General features: G+C 40.8%; 1 protein-coding gene and 4 non-coding genes across 6 annotated transcripts; 3 read left to right on the top strand and 2 right to left on the bottom strand.

The window, feature by feature from the left end:
* Positions 1-1,855: 1,855 nt before the first annotated feature.
* Trnal-cag (transfer RNA leucine (anticodon CAG)) lies at positions 1,856-1,938 on the bottom strand. Its single transcript has one exon. It is a non-coding gene; the product is annotated as a tRNA-Leu (tRNA).
* A 562-nt stretch (positions 1,939-2,500) lies between these two features.
* Trnag-ucc (transfer RNA glycine (anticodon UCC)) lies at positions 2,501-2,572 on the top strand. Its single transcript has one exon. It is a non-coding gene; the product is annotated as a tRNA-Gly (tRNA).
* A 598-nt stretch (positions 2,573-3,170) lies between these two features.
* On the top strand, positions 3,171-3,242 carry Trnad-guc (transfer RNA aspartic acid (anticodon GUC)). Its single transcript has one exon. It is a non-coding gene; the product is annotated as a tRNA-Asp (tRNA).
* A 7,444-nt stretch (positions 3,243-10,686) lies between these two features.
* Trnan-guu (transfer RNA asparagine (anticodon GUU)) lies at positions 10,687-10,760 on the top strand. The gene has a single exon. It is a non-coding gene; the product is annotated as a tRNA-Asn (tRNA).
* A 1,271-nt stretch (positions 10,761-12,031) lies between these two features.
* LOC114080889 (low affinity immunoglobulin gamma Fc region receptor III-A-like) lies at positions 12,032-19,046 on the bottom strand. Of its 2 annotated transcripts, none has more exons than XM_027922481.2 (5): positions 18,958-19,046; positions 18,284-18,304; positions 17,317-17,574; positions 15,477-15,731; positions 12,032-13,449 (listed from the first exon to the last, which is right to left on the bottom strand). In XM_027922481.2, the coding sequence occupies exons 1-5, from the start codon at positions 18,995-18,997 to the stop codon at positions 13,262-13,264; spliced, it is 762 nt and encodes a 253-aa protein (XP_027778282.1). In that variant the 5' UTR covers positions 18,998-19,046; the 3' UTR covers positions 12,032-13,261. The 2 variants fall into 2 exon arrangements, with proteins under 2 accessions (XP_027778282.1, XP_027778283.1); XM_027922482.2 differs by having other exon boundaries at positions 17,317-17,571; positions 18,958-19,044.
* Between the last annotated feature and the right edge of the window lie 1,655 nt (positions 19,047-20,701).

Raw genomic sequence — 20,701 nt, 5'->3', positions numbered from 1 at the left:
TGGAGTTGTAATTCCCTTGTTAATTTGGGAGATAGTCATTTATGAAATCTTCTGTTACCTCCCCCAGAGTCTGGATTGCTTCATTCCTATGGTGAGTGTGTACTCAGGGACAGATAACTCTGCTTAGGATAGGAAAGAAAGGTAATTCTATTTTCCCTGAGATTAGGGAGGAACAGGAAGAGAGGAAGAGAAAGAAACATGTCCATTTAAAAAAATAAGTCACATTGGCAGAGCAGCAAGGACTATATTCAAAGCATAAAGTGGACTACTGTTATACAATGTGGCATTTAACATCATGTCTCCTAAAGTCCCTATGATCTGTGAGTTTTTCAGTCATCTATTGTTTTTCATGACCTTAATACTTTTGAAGACTACTAGTTAGATATTTTGTAGCTTGCCCCTTAATTTGGGTTTGTTTGGTATTTTTTCAGATCTGACTGAGGCTTTGGGGGAAGAATATACTACTGAAGTGAAGTGTCCACGTCATCATCTTAAATTGAGACTGCATAGTATCACTGTCACTAGTCACTGGCAATGGTAACCTTGAACACTTGGTTAATGGTAACCTTGAATAGCTTTGTTTAAAAATTACCTTTTTAAATTTTTGTAAGCATGTCTCTTATGTATGCATTATGAGGTTCCTAAGACACACACAGTGCTTAATTTAACTTTGTACCCTCTTTTCAAAGTACAGAGTCTGACACATTGTAAATACTTAAATGACACTAAGTCAAAGATGGCCTAGTGAGAAGCAAGGGAAAGGGTATTTCACCTTGAAGATCAACCTGTGCAAAGTCATGTAGATTATACCAGTTCTGAAATTTTAATATACATTTGAATCAGCTGAGGGAATCTTACAAAATACAAATTAAGTAGACCTTTTTTTTTTTTCTTTTCCAAATTAAGTATGTCTGAGGTGAGACCTGAAATCTGCCTTTTTGATGAGTTCTAGGCTATTTCAATTCTACACCCATTTTACTAGGAAGCAAACTAAGGCTCAGAAGTGTCAAATGCTTTCCCCAAGGTCACAGTCTATTAAAATAACAGTTATGCTTGGCAAACTTCCATTAATCAAGCTAAAGATCCTTACATCTTGGCCCTTATGAACTTCTCACATTCTGCTTCTTTTTCTTAACAGCTCTTTTCTCTTCCTAAAAGGACAGAACTTTTTATTTTCCATACAGTTTCTCCCAAATCAGAAAGTGGTTTATTTTTGAAATTGTAGAAAAAGGATTTCTTGAAGCAACTAATTCCATGAGTTTATTTTTCCTATTACTTCTCCATTTGATCTAGTGATCTCTTTTCCTGTATGAACTAGGTAACCTATTGAATTAAATTGGTTGGTGTGGGCAAAGTGGAGAAACATAAGAATCTCATGGTCACCAAAGTTTGATACCATTGCCCTAGCATTAATAGACTTGAGGTAATTACAATTAATAATTAATTTGCTATAGCAAATGATGGGCTTTTCTTTGTTTAGTCACTTGTTCAGTCAGAAGAGACTGATAGCTGCCTTCCTCAGGGTGTTTGACATATAGAAAGATCTCAATACATTGTTGTTGGATGAAGGAAGGGATAAACAGGCAAAGGAAAACTGGTGTCTTAAAGTTTAAAAAAAAAAAAAAAAAAGAATTTTCTTCCTCAATAGGCAGGTATAGATCTTAATTGCAACTGCAAATTTAACAGTCTTCTGCATATAATACAGAAAAGTAGATTCACCTCTACATTTGCAACAAAGCACAAATAATCTTCGTGTAGGATTTTTTTAAAAAGTATATATCAACACTATTTTCTCCAGAAAATAACTGTTAATCATTTGGTAGAGAAAGAAAGTTGCAGAGCCAAAATACTTCCTTGTCAGAAGTGGGATTCGAACCCACGCCTCCAGGGGAGACTGCGACCTGAACGCAGCGCCTTAGACCGCTCGGCCATCCTGACACACTGCCAAAGGCTTGCTTTATTTTACTTTAAGTCTATCATTATGGAGCATTATGCCACATCATATTAATGTTTATTTATCGTTTCAAATAAAAATTTGATTCTCCCTGCACCCCTTTCTTTGTAAAGCAGCAAAAATAAAACTGTCTGTTACTAACAGCTCTTTCCAACTTCCTCACCGCCTTAAACCTTGAAGTTCCATTTTCCATTTTCCCTGGCGCTCCTGTCCTCTACAGAAGCAGAGTCAAGCCAGTCGTGAATCTAGTATCTGACTAGATACCTTCGCCCAAATGTCTGTTGCCAAATCCGACAGCAGGTGGATCCAGTACCGAGTCTCATGGAACTGGGAACATCCGGCTGTAAGGCTAACAGGGCTGAGATGAGGCGGGGGAAATAACTGCCTTGGAGCTGAGCCGTGGCTTTCTCATTCAACCTTGGCGTCCGAGGCTCCGGCACTGGGTGGCTTCTGCATTCCTCAGAGTCAGGGCGCAATTTGAGACCTTCGACAAATTTTAAACCTCTATTTCCGTTATAAATGTAATTCCAAAGGCGCTTCCTCGAAGCGTTGGTGGTATAGTGGTGAGCATAGCTGCCTTCCAAGCAGTTGACCCGGGTTCGATTCCCGGCCAACGCAAAGTGATTTATTTATTTATTTATTTTGGATACTTGTTGCATTTTATACCTGCCTGACACTAGAAACTGCAGTTCTTGTCTCACTGTCTCTAGTTTTGATACTTCCCTGTACTCAGGAATGAATCTTTGTGATCTTCTGGATTCTGGGATCTCATGCTTGAATCTCACACTCGGAAAGGAATTCCTCTGCGAAGTTCAGACGGTAGCCAAAAACACATGAGCAGTGTGAAATTGGCGGGTTCATTTAAGACATCGCATTTTCAAATTTACTTTTAATTTATAAATTAATTGAAAGAATACATTAATAAATGAAGTTCCTAAATAAGTAGAACTTCTTAAACGGATACTCACCACAGCTATTTAAAGTTTAAGTATTTGGGGGGAAACAGGTATATGCCCCTTATTTTTCAATTGTAAATTTTATAGAATGTAAATACCTATAGATTCCCTATGAATGACATATGGCTTTACCTCTTTTACTGCACTACATGGATCAGGACGGTGAAAAACTATGCCAGCAACCGGCAACTTTTCGAAGGTTCAGTAATAGTTTAGGACTTTCATAAATAGTGATTTTGAAAATGGGAAGCTAGTAGTCCTCCTCGTTAGTATAGTGGTGAGTATCCCCGCCTGTCACGCGGGAGACCGGGGTTCGATTCCCCGACGGGGAGACTTCAATTTACTTTTTTCATCCCTTGATTCCTGTGTAAGTATATCATTCTTAAACAACTTTAAAATTTAGGTTTCAAAATTATGTTCTCTAGTCAATTCTTGTATTAATCCTAGAAGCGAGTTTCCATACCTGTCATTGGATGAGCCTGTCACTCATTTTTACTGTCTTCCATTCCCAGAACTTTCTGCTGCCCACAGGAAGATCCTCCTGGGGTTCAGGCTGTGCCTTAAGTCTTGGCCACCTTTCCTCTTGCTATCCCCTGCTTCAATAGGAGGAGCTCCTGCGTATGTAGCTCTTGAGCAGTAGCCAGCTCCCCAGTTCTCGTGTCCGCACTTTTTCCTGTGCCCTACTGCATGAAGGTCTGTAGACTTGTATAACAACCAAGAAACAAACTACAAGTTATAGGGAATAACAAAGATTTCGTGCCCAAATCAAGCAAAGAAAGGAGCAAATCAAGCACGTAAACACAATAGGGAGACCTGGGTTTGGTTTTGTTTGTTGCTGCTGTTTTTAATCACTAAGGAAGAGCTTGCATTTGGCAAATAAATCATTTAACTTATGTGAAATTCTGATTTTTCACCTGCTAAAAGGAGGAGCACTTCAAACTTTACTTTGAGTGGCGTCTTCCAGATCCTTTGTGAAGTCCGTAGACAATTAGGCCCCAGGGAGGGAACTTCCCTTACAGTTCCCCTACCGGCCCGCCCTCCCGCCCGCCCTAAATTAACCCGGGCACCAAAACTCCTCCTACCACCTAGCCTGGCCCTCCAAAAAGCCCGCCAAAAGTTAAGTAACTCCTCCCACGACCTGGCTCTTAGCAGAGTCCCGTAAAAACCAGACCCTCCAGGTGGCCCACCGCCCTTCCCCTGTGCCCCGAAGATGAAGATGTGCCCCTCTGGTGCTGAATAAAGCATTGCTGGTCCACGAGGTCTGCCTCCATTTTCTTTTTCTTTTTGTATTCTCTTTCATGTGCTTTCACTTTGTAGCTCTAAAGTCCTTTGAAGTAGAACCCTGCAGGAAGAGTGTGGTTTTTAATTGACATATTTTGAATCTCAACTCTCCCACTTAACTAGCCCTTTGACTTCAAGCAAATTGTTCAAACTTTCTGAGCCTGTTTCATCGTTAAATGTATATATTAAAAAGGTATTTATTCTGATAAAGAATAATTAAGAATAATTCTATATTTTATTCCAAATGGTTGTTTTGAGGATGAAAGATAATATGTGTAAAAAACATGGTATATAGTATAGGCTCATTTTTTTAAAAAAAAGGTTTCCTGAATAGGTAATACATAGTACTGATACCGCAGGTTATTGGGGGTGGATCCTGCTTCCCCACATGTTGAAGTTTGAACATTAGAGAAGCATATGGAGGCAAGCATATAAAGCAGGGTTTATTTTAAAAGGGGTAACATAGGCTTCTTCTGGGAGGGAGAAGGGGGCCATAGCTGGTGTCCTGATATCCCAAGAAGCAAGTTGTTCTGCACTTTTTACTTGTCCTAGGCTTCCTTTGTTCTCCTGCCCTCTTCCCCTTATCTTTCTCCTTCCTGAGTACTTGACTGGGCCCTGGACTAGGCCCAGGAATGCTTGGTGGGACAGCCTAAATAAAGGTGGGAAATTGGTGGGCTGAAGGGGGAAGGGCAGGATGGTGCTGCCCAGGACACATTAATTAACAACTTTATAGCTCCCTGTAGGGAGGGGCAACTCCTGGGACCAGTTACCTTAGCAACAGGTTGGAGCAAGGGTAAGTTCTTGATTAGGGAGCAGGAAGGGCTCTGAAGGAATTAATTGTCCCTCAGGGGACAGTCTCCAACTCGCAGAGACTCACTCAAATTGTCCTGACTTGATCTACCTATCTATACTGACTGCCAGCCTAATTCGGGCTTCAGTACTTGCAGAAAATATGGGGAATTGGGCGGAGGAGGTAATTCAGTGGTAGAGTGCTTGCCTGACACCATTGAGTCTCTGGGTTCAGCACTCAGCACTGAAAAGAAAAAGAAAAATCACACAGGTATAAAAGAAATGAATTACTAACAAATGAAAGGCACCCACCTCCCAGGGGCACAGCGGCATACACCCATATACAGCTCAGGAGGCTGAGGCAGAAGGATTTCAAAATCAAAGCAAGCTTGAGCAACTTCTCTCAAGTCCTGACTCCAAATAAAAGGGGCTGGGAATGTGGCTCAGTGATTAGGCACCCTTTGGATTCAATCCCCTGTACCAAAAAAAAAAAAGTGGAGATATATATATATATCTCCATCTATATATCTATCATCAGAAAACCCCTCTTTATGCTTTGTTTTTATATCTCTTTGATATTTGGAGTCAGGGGTGGTGTGTTTCAAATGCAAAGTTGGAATCATACTATGCATATTGTTTATTTTTTAATAGACTTTATTCTTTTAGAGCAGTTTTAGGTTCATAATGAACTTTTAAGGAGAGTACAGAGATTTCCCAAACACTCCTTATCCTTAATATACATGGTCTCCACCATTATTAATATTCCCCACCAGAGTAGTCATTTGTTGATAAATCTACATTCATAGATCATAATTATCCAAAGACCATTGTTTATATTAGGATTCACTTGGTGTCCTATATTTTAGGGATTTGGACAAATGAATAATGGCATGTTTTTTTAACCTGCTTGACTTTTTACATAGAAATGTTGTGACTATTTATTCATTAACTGTTAGCCTAAAACAATCTTTTAATCACTTTATTGTGTTATACTATTGTTATGCCAGATTCATGGGACCCCAATAGACCTCCAGGAGCCAAATCCGGGGCAATCACAGGAGAGTCTTTATTGCAAGCTCGAGCCTGGACTCACAACCATTCCCGACGCAGCAGTCCCAGGGAGTGAGTCCTGGTCCTTTGTTCAGTGAGATTTTATAGGTTTGGGGGGTACTCTATGCGTCACAACATCACACAGCATATCATTCCATACCGCAGGAAAATCAAACAACAACTCTTAACATTGATTAGCATATTCAATGTCGGGAACAAGTTGGGTAGGGGTGATTGGTTAGTACAAGAGGAGGATTCATTTGAACTGATTGGTTTAGGCCACGAGTGGTGTATGTGCTAAACTACATGGTTTCCCAACATGTTATCAACCACCATAAACTACTTGGGGGTCATCTGGCATCCCAAGTATTTTCCCTGTCTCATGCTGATTGGTGGTTGCTAGGGGGTTGCTATGGGTCCTTACCTAGCCTAACTGAGTCAGGGACACCTGCCACAGCAGACCTCTGTTATTTACAGGCAAACAACTCAGCAGGGTGGGTATGTGCTTAGGAGTGCTCTGTGGGTCTTTCCAAGGACAAGGGTCACACCCCCTTCCTTAGGACTGGCCTTGAGGTAGAAGTTGCTGTTGTTTATTTATTTTTAAAAATGGAGTCACATCAGTTTCTCACTATATGGATACACCACAATTTCTTTAACAAAACTTTTATTTTTGAACATTGATATTTCCAGTTTTTTGGGGGGTGTTTTTTTTTTTTTTTTTCTCCTCTCGTGGGGCAGCTTCTGAAATCTCTGCTCAGTATTCTTTCAGTCTTCTAGAAATAACTTTCACCTCGACCTTCCTAGAACCTCTGCTCAATGAATGTCCATTTCGAGTGTGAAACAAGGATTTGACGGAGATTTATTGGCAAATTTGATTTTCTTCCATGTGACTCACTCCTTCCTGGATTTATGCCTTCAACTTCCAAGACAATCTGGCAGCTGCTAACTGTATCCTGATGCTCAAGACCAAGACTGTTGTTTTCTGTTTACATCTGAGTCTGGCTGACAGATGAGTACCCACAAGATGAAGGTCATATTTGTGGTTCCTTCTTCCAAACCTTGAATCCTTTTTATTTTTTGTCTATTTTGGTTGCTCTCCAGTGCCCACAAATAGATTTTTGAAAAAATCTTTAGTCCAGAGTTTATAGTTTGTTATATGTGTAGTGATTAGTTTCACTCAAGCTAATCTAACACTACAGAAACTGGAAATGCTTTTTAATTTTATTCACACTCTTTTGGAAATTGAGGAGTTTCTAATTTTTATGTAGTCAAATATTTTTCCTGGTAATTTTTTTATACATAGAATGATTGAGTATTAGATCAGGTGTTTGTTTTGTTTGTTTACTTGGTTACTTGGTGCCAGGGGTTGAATCCATGGCCTTGTTTATAAGCACATGTTCTACATTTGAGCTAGGCCCTCAGCCCACAAATCAATTTTTTAATTTCATGTGTTTTGTTTTGTTTTTTGTTTATTTGTTTGTTTGTTTGTTTTGCTTCTTTGGCAGTATTTTTCTTTTTGAAATTATTTTGAGATATGACATGTGATAAATCTGTAGTGGCACCCACTTCTCCACAGAAAATCTTAACTAAGCTTCTCTAGAAATCTTCACCATAATGGATTTTAAGACTACCAGCAAGAGAGTCTCTATAAAATAATTCAATGTAGGTAAACTTCCTGTTTTCTTGTTGCTCTATTACTTGGTCACTGGATTGAAAGAAATCAGCACTCCAGGTGCTGAATGCCCCTTTACTGCTTTTTCACAAACATTTATCCAGTATAGTAGTTTGCAGAAGTGTGTTTGCAAACACAAAATGTGATTTAAAAAATGACAGATCCTTTAACAAGGCCTCTGGCCTTGAGCTGGGGCTTCACAGAGATGTCTGCATTTCAAAGATAAGAGCAGTTACCAATTGGGCTCCTTAGTAACAGCTGGCAAGGGGAGGAAGAAAGGGGAGAAGTGTTGCCTCAAACAGTGAAAGAAATAACTGCTTTAATGTGAACTTCTGCAGACTGTGAACTTCTGAGCCCCTCTGCTTACATGCTGGGTATAAAGTTCTGAAACTACCTGAATTCTGGGTTCAGGGGATTAATTGATTACAGCGAAAACTGTGCTCTCTGAATCTGGCTGCAGCCAAATAAAACTGTTTCCTGCTATCTTCAGTGCCCTGCCTCATCTGTCCCCTAAAATACCCCTACAGCTGTAGTTTTGGTTTTGACTTAGTTCTCACCAGTAAGATGTACTTGAGTTTGATTTTGATTTGGAACTGTGTTAGGAGTGAGACATCGATCCATTTGGGGGGGGGGGGAGGGATCAAATTTCTCCAATTGCTTCTCAATAAATTGACAATCATTAAGTGATTTGTAGTCTCAATAAGTAGTATGTTGTAACATGATGCTGGATCTATTATCATCTGTTGGACTAAACAGCAATTGAATTCACAAATTTTCAAGTCTTTGTTTTTGTTGTTGTAGTTGTTTGTTTGCTTTTGTTCTTAGTCTTTAAAATACTGTTTGAAGGTTTTTACACATCTGCTATCTCTAATACATGAAAAACATTTATTGGAATGACATTAATAATTACTTTGAATCCAACCATTCAGGCTGAAAGAGGCAACAGTGTGGGGGTGAAGTGCCAAGGCTCTGTGGTACTTCCTGTGTTTGAAACTTGGCTCTCTTTGTCTGAGTTCCCTCATATCTGCAAAACAAAATAATGACAATAATCGCAATTCTCAAAGGGTTACAATATGTTTAGAATGGTGTTTGGTTATGAGAAAGCAGTAATTATCCTTCCTATTATTAAAATAAAAGCTGTAATGCCTGTGTGGTAGGGTATTTGGGATTTAAATAATCTTGCCCCGTAGAATGGAGGTGAATTTCAACCGGGATGGGAAGAAGTGGTATCTGCATCTCAGCAATCCATTAGCTCTCTCAGCCCATGTTTCTATCAGCCCCACAGCTTCCATCCTTTCTGGTTTGTGCCTTCCCTGTGATCTGTTACTATCTGTTGGCTCTTCCTGTTAATTCCAGGACTTTTAATATCAAGGTCTCTTGGAGGCTGCCCTTCCCACAGTAGCCACAAACAAGAATGACTACAAGGTAGTACCTACCCATAGTGAATAGTTACAGCCTTAAAGGATCAAATTGACCAGATTGGCAATCATTAATGGAGCAGAGTTCAGGTTGCTCTATCCTGGCACATCGTTTTCCACTCATTTTTTTTTTTTTTTTAATTTTAATGTCTTCTAAACAGAAAACTTGATTTTAAAACTCCACTTTCTCTTTTAATTGACAAGTTTTGTTTGCTTATTATAGTTATTGATATGTTTATCACCATCCCATTTTGCACTTTCTTTTGGCCTCAAGTTTTCTTTTATCTTTTAAAATAAAATGCTGCTTCTTTTTTTTCTCTTGCTTTGGTTTGGATTGCTGTTGTGTGCATGTAAAGTGAAACATAGGAAATAAACTAGAGAGTAATGCTTTTTATTTCTACTGTCAATCTAACAAAGGAGGTGAAGTTCAGCATAGTTCCCAATTTGGATTTCATGGATGAGCAAAATTTTCCCCCAAATGTTGGTTACCAGGAGAGGGTTCCCAACTTTTTGTTTTGTCAAGTTAGTACACTAACAAAAACAATCATATCCTCAACAACTCTCCTCTATCCTAATTATAATTTTATAAAAGAAAGGACTTAAAAAAATTAGAGTGTAAAAAATAATCTCAATTTAATGGTCATTTGGCAAATATATGTTTATATGTACAATACAAACACATGTATGTATTTTGCGAAAAATATATTTATATATGTATTCATCTATAATTTTTGCACATGCACACTATGTGTGTATTTTAATTTCATTGAAATCTTTGAAAACTGAGCCTAAACTGAAACCCATTGATAAGACAATGGCAATGCAGAAAGAGAGGTTATGTGTGGAGGCTCCTGAGGCCTGGGACTTCCTTAATAAAGAAAATTCTTTATTAGACCAGACCTGATGAGGACCCTAAGTTCATGGTGATAGACTGAGGAGTCTCCACTCTTAGAGGTCTGGATCTCAATATGTCAGTGGGAGAGTACTGAAGTTGTGGGTATTTATAAATTCCGTGTTCTATCTGGGTGCTTAATATACTAGTAAAACTCTTTTTAAATAGCTGGGGTTGAAGATTAATATTGTTATTCGAAACACCCTTACTGTATTTTTTTTTCCAGACATAGTTGGATACAATCATGATACAATATTTTAAGTTTCACAATCGTAAGTCATTACTTACCCATATATATGCTACCTAAATAGTCTACATCAGAAAAGGAAGAAAAAAAAAGCTTAAAGCTTATTAACATATCTTTCTGAGCAAAATCAACTGAACTCCCAAACCCACGGAGAGCATTCTTTGGGATTTCCTAAAGACTTTCTCGCTCGTCTGTCCTCCTTGGCTTCCTCTTCCTCAGCCTCTTGCGGGTAGAAGCTGAGTCCTGTTCCAGACCTAACCAGGTGCTAGCCCCGGAAAAGACGCGCCACTTCGGCGCCTTGGTGTGCTTGCAACCGAGGTGCCTCCAGATTCCTAGGTCTGCCTTAAGCATAAATTTTTAGGACGGAAAGAGCACTACGAATTTATTCTTCAATGAATTAACTTGGCAGCTCACTCTCTCAGCGCCTGTCTCTGTGGCGCAATCGGTTAGCGCGTTCGGCTGTTAACCGAAAGGTTGGTGGTTCGAGCCCACCCAGGGACGAAAAGGTGTATTTTGTAAACCGTGAGGGCCTGTGCATGTTGAACTCCACCACGTGTAACCGCTAGCAGCCCGGAAATGGTTGTTAGTGTAGTCTTCATCCTTAGCTGTTTCACCCCCTGCTTTTGAAAGTAGGGTTGCGTTTGGTAACTTTGAAAAAGCAATTATTGTTTTCCTTTTAACCACTGAAACTGCACCACAAATTTAGGTTTTTACAAGAATTTACTAACCAAAGGAAGCAAGTTCAGGACTAATAATCTAAAAACGAATTCATTATCTTTTCCACCAAACCTGTTCTTGCCTCACCTTTGTATTTCCTGCGTCATCAAAAGGGCACCAAGCCCTGAACCTGGATCCACAATCACGCTGAGTCCTACTGGCTGCCAATTCCTGGAGAGTTCGCTTCCTAAATATTTTTCAACCAGACTTGTTCAGCCTAGCAGTCAGTAGGACAGCTTCCTCTTGGATTGTTGCAATACCTACCCTAGCACCCTAGCGAGTTTCCTGCCTTTTATTCTCTCCTGTCCATCTTCCAGGTATATGCCAGGGAATCTTTCTAAACTACAAACCTGATCTGCTTCAATTACCTCAATGGCTCGATGGGTCCGATACAACCTCCATACTTTGGCAGGCAGGGTGAAGGGTGCCCAGAACTCTCCCCTTTCCAACAGAATCAAACTGTTTTCTTGAACCCATGGACTTCTGCCTGGCAAGTCCTGCTTATCCTTCACCGCCTAAGGGGATTCTTTGTTCTCTTCCTATTTGCCTGTTTTTCTCTTCATAATCAAAGTTCCTCCAGACAATGACCCTGAGGTGTCTAATATCTTCATCACCTACACTCAACCTTTGCATGTTGTAGGAACTAAATAAATATGAGTGAAAGTGCAAGGTTACCAAATGTACTTGTCTCATGTCTAAATCTTACCTAATATTCATAAACTCATTTTGAATGATCTTGGTATACAAACTATACAATTATACTTGGTATAAACCACACAATTAGGCTGAACCTCTGCCCAGGCCTCTAACCTCCTTAGTAACTGTGGCTTTTCCTAACAGCCCCAATGTGCTGAAATGACCTCTAACTCCCATTCATCTTCCTATCACATGTAGCTTATAAAAAATCCCATTTTACTCAGTTGTCCAGCAAGATTTAAAAAATAAGTTAATAATTCATAGGAGTTGTGGTAAAATGGTTGCTGAGTAGAATGTGGTTTTGCATAAATCCAAACTAAACCCCCACAGATTTTTGACAAAAGAAGGGGAAAAACAGATCCTATCATTTGTATTTTATTACCATGTTTTTTTTCCATCTTTGTCGCATGCAAGATCTTGTAAAATGTTTTATTGAAAGCAAAAGTGTTTTGTTAAAAACATCTAGAACAGAAAGAGATAGTTAAAGCTTTCTTCCATAAGCAATGTTTTCCTTCCCTGCCCCCACCCCATTGGAACTGTTATGCTGAGAGATTTCAAAGTTTCACAATTTAACTCAGTCAGTAGAATTCAGGACATTTGGAGTTGGTTATCCAACATTTGTTCAATGAATAATGGGAACAAAGTTATATCTGAATTAGATATTGAAACAGAAAAGCTGTATTTAAAGTCCCTGCTCCTCCTTGTCTCGTACTACATTGGTCAACAAGTGTCTTCACTCCTTGACCATTCCTTCCTATGAACTTGTGGTTGACTCTTTGTTGCCTTGCTTTTCTCAGCTCAGAGAGTGAACTGTCTCTGTTTCACTTAGCATAACACAAGTCTGTCTGATCTAAGCTTTCTTTTTCAACCTCAGCTCTCTACCCCACCCCCAAGTCTTCAGCCCCCTTCCTAGGCTTATTGCCTACTCATGCATTAAAAGGGTTCATTATCATATATTCATAAACCATTCCAATTTTGATAGATACTCCTCTGGAAAACTCAGATGTCATGGCTATAATTTCCTGTTGACTCCAACATGCCTCCTGCTTTCGGCAATTTTACCTCTGGGTCCAGATGTGGATACCTCCCCTGGTCTATTCTGGACTTCCCTGCTCTTTCTCAGCCATCCCCTTCATTAGGTCTATTGAATTGCCTAGGTCCCCAGGAGTTCCCACCCTTTATCTGGAAGGAGTTTGGGGTTCCCCTGAAGGCAACCAGACCACTATCATTCTGGCCCTTCCTCAACTGTTAATAGTTTATCTAGTTATTCATTTATTCAGGAACAATTTTTATATGTTTAAAGGTTCATTATGCAGAGTATGTGAGGGAATGGTTGAGCCAGAGAAAGTATATAGCTCCTACACTCAGTTCCTGAGAGAATTCCCCAGCTTCTCACTGGGGCATTGCTTTTGGCCTTTCCTTTTCACCAGAGACCTGGAGGAAACAGAGAGTTGGGAGAAGTGCCTTCGGCCCAGGCTCTGAGTTGTATTTTTTTCTGCTGCTCAAAGAAATGCCTGATGGGGATGATGAGGTTGCTGTACACAGAGAGGTTCATAGAAGCTGTGCCAGTGCTCTTATTACCCCATGGGTCATTTGTCCTGAGGGTCCCGGCTCCATCTAAATTTGTGTTTGGTCCAGTCTCCCCCTGAACTTTGAAGGTTTCTTCGCACAGAAAAATATAGCCCTGTGTCTACAGCAAATAAGAGTCCCATCATCAGGCAGAAAGCAATTTGGTGCCAAGGTAGAAAAACTGAGGAGGTGGATGGAAATGCTGAACCTAGGAGAAGTAGAGAAACAAGAAAAATGACAGTTATTAGGGCAGAAATTTGGAATAAATAGTGAGGCCACCAGTAGACAGTGTTCCTGACACCTACCAAGAGACAGACTCTAGGGAATGAATGAGAGGAGAACCTAAGGGAAGCCTTTGCTCCCTTCCACTGACTCCCAATCTTACTGCTATGCCACTGTTCAACACTTTCAGCCGTAGCTTCAGCTTGTTTGTGGGAATGTGACAGGGAGTTTCCAGCAACTTAGGCTGTCAATAGAAGTTGTGTGATGATTATGAAATTGTTGCTGTTGGCACAAATTTGTGGATTTTTGTTTCAATTTTTTAACTTAACTTTGATATAATTTCAAACAGAACAAATCTACCAGAATAATATAAAGAACTCTCATGTATCCTTCACCCAGATTCACTGATTATTTACATTTTTCCCCATTGCTTTACCATTTGCTTTCTTCCTAACCATTTGAGGGTAATATAGGCCCTCCACATCTGTGGGTTCTACATCTGAGGATCTGACCAACTGAAGATCAAAAATATATTTTTTAAAAAAAATTGTGACTGTACTAAACAGACTTTTTTCATTATCATTATTCCCTAAGCAATACAGTATAACAGCTATTTGTGTAATATTTACATTAAGTATCTAATACAATCTAAACAAGATTTAAAGTAATAGGAAGACATGCACAGGTTACATGCAAATACTTACACCATTTTATCTAAGGCCTTGAGCGTCTTCAGATTTTGGCATGTAGGTGGGGGGACTAGAATCAATCCCCCCCACAGATCCCGAGTGATAGCTGTATTTACTTCCTTTTTACTATTTATTGCAGTACTGATACTGGTGGTTTATGTCTGTAATTCCAGCAACTTGAGAAGCTGAGGCAGGAGGATTATAAATTTAAGGCTAGCTTCAGCAACTTAGTGAGACCCTGTCTCAAAATAATAATAATAATAATAATGGACCAGGCATGCCTGTAATCCCAGTGGCTAAAGAGGCTAAGGCAGGAGAATTGCGAGTTCCAAGCCAGCCTCAGCAAAAGCGAGGTGCTAAGCAATTCAGCGAGACCCTGTCTCTAAATACAATCCCAAAAGGTTTAGGGATGTGTCTCAATGGCTGAGTGCCTCTGAGTACAATCTCTAGTACCAAAAAAAAAAAAAAAAAAAAAAAGTGCTGGGGAAGTAATTCAGTGATACAATGCTCTTGGGTTCAGTACCCAATACCAAACCACTCTGCCCCCCCCACCCCAACAAAAATCTAGCATATTGAAAGATGCCTAATAAATATCAGTTTGCTTTTGTTACAGAGAAGAAATTGAGGTTCAAAGAGACTACATGGTTTGCCTACTGTCACACAGTCAATTAACCTCAGAACCCAGATTCAGAGTCCTTTCTATGATAATTGAGGGGTTCCTGCCAGTCTAACTCTTGATTAACAAACAAGGCTTGCATGGGAAAGGAGTGCTTTTAACGATGGGCCAGCATGACAGGGTCACATGATATTGCAGGCATGTTGGGGTAAGGAGAGGTCTATTTATAGGTAAGGAAATGTGGCTCCCGCTCCTGCTTTCACACTGCAGAGTGAATGGCACTTCTTGGCTACCCCTTAGCAACAGGCTAGAACAGAACTGCAAACCTACCCAGCAACCAGGGTGTCTACTGGTCACTAGGAAGAACTCGATATAAATAAGTCTGTGGAGGAATTAGGTATCTTTTCCCAACTAATTTTCTTTTTAATTTTTACATTTTTAAAAATTTATTATTAACAGGATTGGGGATTGAACTCAAGGGCATTCGTTATTGAACTGAACTGCCAGCCCTTTTTATTTTTTATTTATTTTGAGACAGGGTTTTGCTAAGTTGCTGATATCTTCACTAAGTTGGTGAGGCTGGCCTTGAATTTACAATCCTTCTGCCTCAACCTCCTGAGTCACTTGGATTACCTGGCCTAACATATTTCCCAGTGTGAATACCAACTCCAAACAGCTTTGGGTGCTCTAAGGCTGAATAGCTCTCACCTTCAATGATGATGTTCACAGACTCTGAAGATTGGTTGTGATTCCCAATAAGCCCCCTGCAGAAGTAGGAGCCACTGTCCTTGTATGTGGCCTTCGGAATGTACAACTCGGAATTGTGATGAAAATACTTCTTGCCTCTGCCATCTTGTAAATATGTGACCTTATGCACAGGCTTATTCTTCCAGCTGTGGCATCTCAGCCGAAGAGGCTCCCCGGGCTGGAACACCCGCTTAGGGGTCTGGAGCAACAACCAGCCTGAAGACACAGAGAGACCTTAGGTCAGAAGGCCCAAGCTGTCTATGCAGACAGAGCTCTTTAGAAGGTGACACTCACCACCCAGATCCTGGGACATAATGAAAAGTCAGACCAGGAGCCATCATACATAACACCCTTTGGGAAAAACCTGACTGGGCCTTTTTATCTAAAAAATGGAGAAGAAGGACATACACATGATCAAAACATTAAGGTAGAGCAAAAGGACTAAGAATGAGGCGAGAAGTCAAGATTCTGTAGGATTCTTAAGTATTAGACCTGGATTAATTTTGTAAGATAATAAGAATTCACAGTAAATTCTAGACTGAAGGTAAAAACTACATTAGAAAATGATAATTTGTCCCATTAGAAAAAAAAAAAATGGCAGACTTCAAGAAGGAATAGGCAGTTATAGGAGTTTCTTTCTTTTTTTTTTTTTTTTTTTTTTTCTCATTACAACTGGAGGTTGAACCCAGGGACTTGGGTATGTTGGGCAAATGTTCTGCTAATGAGCTACGTCCTCTCTCCTTTCTGTGTTTTATTTTGAGGTAGGCTCTCACTAAGTTACCCAGGCTAGCCTTGAACTTGCAATCCTCTTGCCTCAGCCTCCTGGTATTACAGGTGTGGGCCACCACACCCAGATCATAGGTCCAATTTCATGAAACTGTTGCAGACCCACTCTTTTTATATTCCCCTTCCCCTCCAGGCCTGTTTCATCCATATATGTTGTGGGGCAGCCATGGAAATAGAGTCAGGCTTTCATGGTAATACTACAGATATTTGAAGGATACCAGGAAAGACACCTGTCTCCAAAATGTGCACACTGGTACTCTCAGCAACTCAGGAGACTGAGACAAAAGAAGGATTGCAAGTTTGAGACCAGCCTGGGCAACTTAGGGTCACCTTGTCTCAAAATAAAGAAAAAGGGCTGGTGATGTAGCTCACTGGTAGAGCATCCCTGCGTTCAATCTAAAACTAAAAACAAAACCAAAAAAGTTCTTGCCTGCTCCTGTTGTTGAGATGCTGCTAACATACAAATACTTTCATTCCAGGATTAATATACAGGCTGAAAATGTATCTACCTTTATTATCAGGGGTATCACATTGCCAAATTTACCCTGAAGTGTGAATTTCAGTACAGCATTGATGGGAAAAGAGAGAAGATGGTAGGTAATCTTGGATAGTTTGGGAGGCTTAGGGTATTACAGACCTGAGAATGAGAAGAATATTGAGATTCCAAAAATAATTTTTTGATTTTTAAAATAAATATTATTGAGACTCAGTGTCATGCCGTGACCTTCAGATGATACATTCACATTGTGCATTTTGTGTGAATGATGATTCTCTGGTTTGTGCAGTGAAACAGTCCTGTATTCCCTATATGACAGACTTTGATATTTTGTTTAAGGCCTACATACAACTGGAACTACAATTCTTATATCATTCAGTGGGATGACACATCATTTCATAATATATATTTTTAAAATCTCATCTTGTTTTTAATCTTCAAGAACATCATCTTCTAGTTCTTCCCAAGTATTTCAGGGCCCATTACTGGTGAGTTCCCTTTTCCCCCTCACCAGCTTACCAGTGTGGACTTCTAGATGCACAGCGTCACTTTGCATGGAGAGGTTGGTCTGGCACCTGTACTCTCCACTGTCTTTATCTTTGGCTTTTTCAATGAAGTAGCTAGAGGCCTGGCTTGGGATGAGGTTTCCATTATGGAACCACTGTGTGGAAGTGTCTTCAGGGTGTTGGGCCCCCTGACACTTCAGAGTCACACTGTCTTCCTGGAGCACCCAGTCCCATGGAGGATCTAGGAGCACCACAGCCTTTGGGAGATCTTCTGAGAAGTCAAGAGAATATGGAATGAGAACAGTTGGTGAGCGCACCCCACACTGGCATTCCCAGAGAGCTTCAAAGCCAGAGTGAGCCCATTGCAAACCCACAGTAGGTAACTTAGGCTGAATGTATGACTCAACCTTAAGAGCCTCTATTTTTGTTTTGCTTTTGGTTTTCAGTGCTGAAGATTGAACTCAGGGTTGCTTTACCAGTGAGCTACATTTTCAGCTCTATTTATTTTTCATTTGGAGATAGGATCTTGCTAAATTGCCCAGGCTGACCTTGAACTTGCTATTCTCTGCCTCAGCCTCAGGAGTAGATGAGATTACAGGCAGGCAGCACCGCACCCAGCTAGTAGTATTAGAGCATTTTGACCAGGAGGAGCTTGGCCCCATTTTTTGCCTGCTCTGTACCTTGAAGAAAATGGCCAGAGAGGCACTGGGCCAAGCCCAGTGGTATTGGGGAAGCTGTTCCTATCTACCCCATAGCAACAGTTTCCCACGCAATGGTCATTTCCTAACATCCTGTGACTGTTGCAACCATATGTACCTTACTTGATTAATTCAGGATCATAGCAAACTCACGGACTGGGCATGTAGCTCAGTGGTAGAGCACTTGCTTAGCAAGTGTGAAACCCTGGGTCAATCCCCAGCACTGTGGGGGGAAAAACACTCCCCAAAAAACGAACAAAAGAAACCAAAAACCAAACTCACCAGCTTGCATGCCAGCTGAAACTACAAGGGGAAAAAAAAAGTGTGAATTAGACACTGAGCAAGAACAGAGACCAGGGTGACTACAGTATAAAGTGATCTAAAGCTGTCTCCACCCACCCCAACCCTGGGAGCACTGCGTTCCCAAGAATGGAGATATTTATAGTGGATGCCTTTTGGTTTGCCCTCTGGTCTTCAGTGTCTGGGCTTCCTACTTCCACTGAACACCAAAATCCCTATTTTTGACACTGTTCCCTTACTCCTTGTTCCCTGTTCAAAGTCACAAATTAAGGGTGAAGATTGAATTTCCCTGAATCAAGCTACAGAAACAACTTGAACCTAAAATTTCTTGAAGGAGTCAAAATTAAGTTGTAGAAGGGGTGGATGCTGGTATGTCAGACTGAAAGAGACAGACCTTAGGAATCATCTAGTTCATGCTCTTCAATTTGCACATAGGGAAACAGAGACTTAGAGGGGTGAAGAAACTGACCGCAAAGTCTCCCTTTACCTTCGAATGATACACAAATCAGAAACAGCATTCTGTGCATTTCAGCGCCCCCCAGACAGTTTGTCCTAGAAGCTAAATTCAAGGCTATAGATGTGGTGAGGGGTCCTATCCTTTGGTGGGGGTTCCACCCCAGGGCATCTTTTCCCTCAGTCAGGGGGCCCTGACTTACCTAGAAGTAGCAGAGCCGTTGGTGGCAACAGCTGTTCCATGTTGCTGCTGCACTTAGCGTGAAGGAGTCACCACAGATATCCGGAGCCCTTTAAAGGACTTAGACAACTGGAAGAGAGGAAGTAAAACCGCCTTTCCCCCATCCCCCAGACCATCACTAAACAGGTTCCTTTTCCGGGAATATCATATGGTTCTCAGATCTAAATTCCAACAAGTGAACCCCAGAATAGAGCAGGGATGGGAGCAAAAGAGCTGAAGGAAAAGCCCAAGGTGTGTTTGTCCCCTTTGTTCAGGGCAGGTCACCACCAAGCACTTGAGGGACACACAGAGGATCTATCAGAGTATATCTTCAGCAATCTCAGGATGCTTCCTCCTATCTCTTGGGGTTGGGTCCACACAGTGTCAAGAATGGTGTGCATAACCCTGAGGATGACCCTCAAGAGGGAGGGCCAGTCCCCCCAGAAGCCCTGGTTCTATGTCAGAATTTCTCCCTCTTTGGCCTGGCCAAGACCCATCTCCACCCAGCTCAGGACCTGTGCGCATACAGAAAGTAGTAATTTAAGTTCTAGCTGTGTGTGGTGGAGTATGCCTGCAGTCTCAGCAAGTTGGGAGGCTGAGACAAGAGGATAGCAAATTCCAGGTCAGCCTGCTCAACTTCACCTAACCTTTTCTCAAAATAAAAAATAAAAACTACTGGGGATTTAGCTCAGTGGTAGAGTGCTGCTGGGTTCAATTCCCAGTACCCTTCACACAAATGCACACAAAAAATGCCTTCAGATCTATGAAAATCTCTGAGGTGAAGGGTGTGTATCCTTCTGAGGTGTGGAGCATTCACTTTAGTTTTTCTTCTTTGATATTTTATTTTTTTTCTCTGACTCTCTGTGGCCTTCAAATAGAGGAAGGAATTGTTAGCCGCAGAGGAGATGTCAGATAAGAAGGAGGGAGCAGGAGAGAAAGTAACAGGGTGGGGAGACTTCAGCAGGTTTCATGCAGTACTTGAGTACTCGCCAAATTTGGGGTTTTATAAGAGTTAATTTCTTTCCTTCTTTCTTTTTTTCCTTCCTTCCTTCCTTCCTTCCTTCCTTCCTTCCTTCCTTCCTTCCTTCCTTTTTTCCTGGTGATTGAACCCAGAGGGCTCTCTACCACTGAGCTACATCCAATCCCTTTTAAATTTTTTTTTTTTTATTTTTAATTTTGAGACAAGATCTCACTAAGTTGAACAGGCTGTCCTCGAACTTGTGATCCTCCTGCCTCAGCCTCCCAGTTTTAGGTATGCACCATTGTGCCCAGCTACAAGGGTTAATTTAATAGTGCAGAGCAAAGTACACAATTTTCAGAGAGGGAGAGATGGTCTTAGCTTTTTTTTTAAATCCTACTGGGGATTGATCTACCACTTAACTACATCCCTAGCACATTTTATTTTATTTTATCTTTTTTTTAGCTTTGAGACAAAGTCTCATTAAATTGTGGAGGTTGGTCTCAAACTTTTGATCCGGTGCATAGCTTCAATCTCCAGTGGAGTCAATGGTCATGAGCTATCTACTCCATTTGTAAACTCCTGAGGCAGGTGGCCTTAACCCTCTCTGCCTAACACATTTCTATGTCCTTGTTATGGTGGGCCTAACAAACTGACACAGACAGCTACAGGACAGGTGTGGTCCAATAGTTTTTTTCTGGGATGCTGAATCCTGAATAAATGGCACTTGTTAACTTATGGGGGAAGGAGATGTTTAGGTCCTAACATC

Source organism: Marmota flaviventris, chromosome 10 (assembly GCF_047511675.1).
Source record: "Marmota flaviventris isolate mMarFla1 chromosome 10, mMarFla1.hap1, whole genome shotgun sequence".
NCBI classification, from domain to species: Eukaryota; Metazoa; Chordata; class Mammalia; order Rodentia; family Sciuridae; genus Marmota; species Marmota flaviventris.
Note: the sequence above shows the minus strand (reverse complement) of the source record. Positions and strands in the feature narration are given on the sequence as shown.

Coding starts and splice junctions, on each gene's coding strand:
- LOC114080889 (XM_027922481.2), bottom strand. CDS start 18,997: ATGGAACAGCTGTTGCCACCAACGGCTCTGCTACTTCTAG. Junction 17,575..18,283: donor TTCAGCTGGCATGCAAGCTG/GTGAGTTTGGTT, acceptor TTGACTTCTCAG/AAGATCTCCCAAAGGCTGTG. Junction 15,732..17,316: donor GCATCTAGAAGTCCACACTG/GTAAGCTGGTGA, acceptor CTGTGTCTTCAG/GCTGGTTGTTGCTCCAGACC.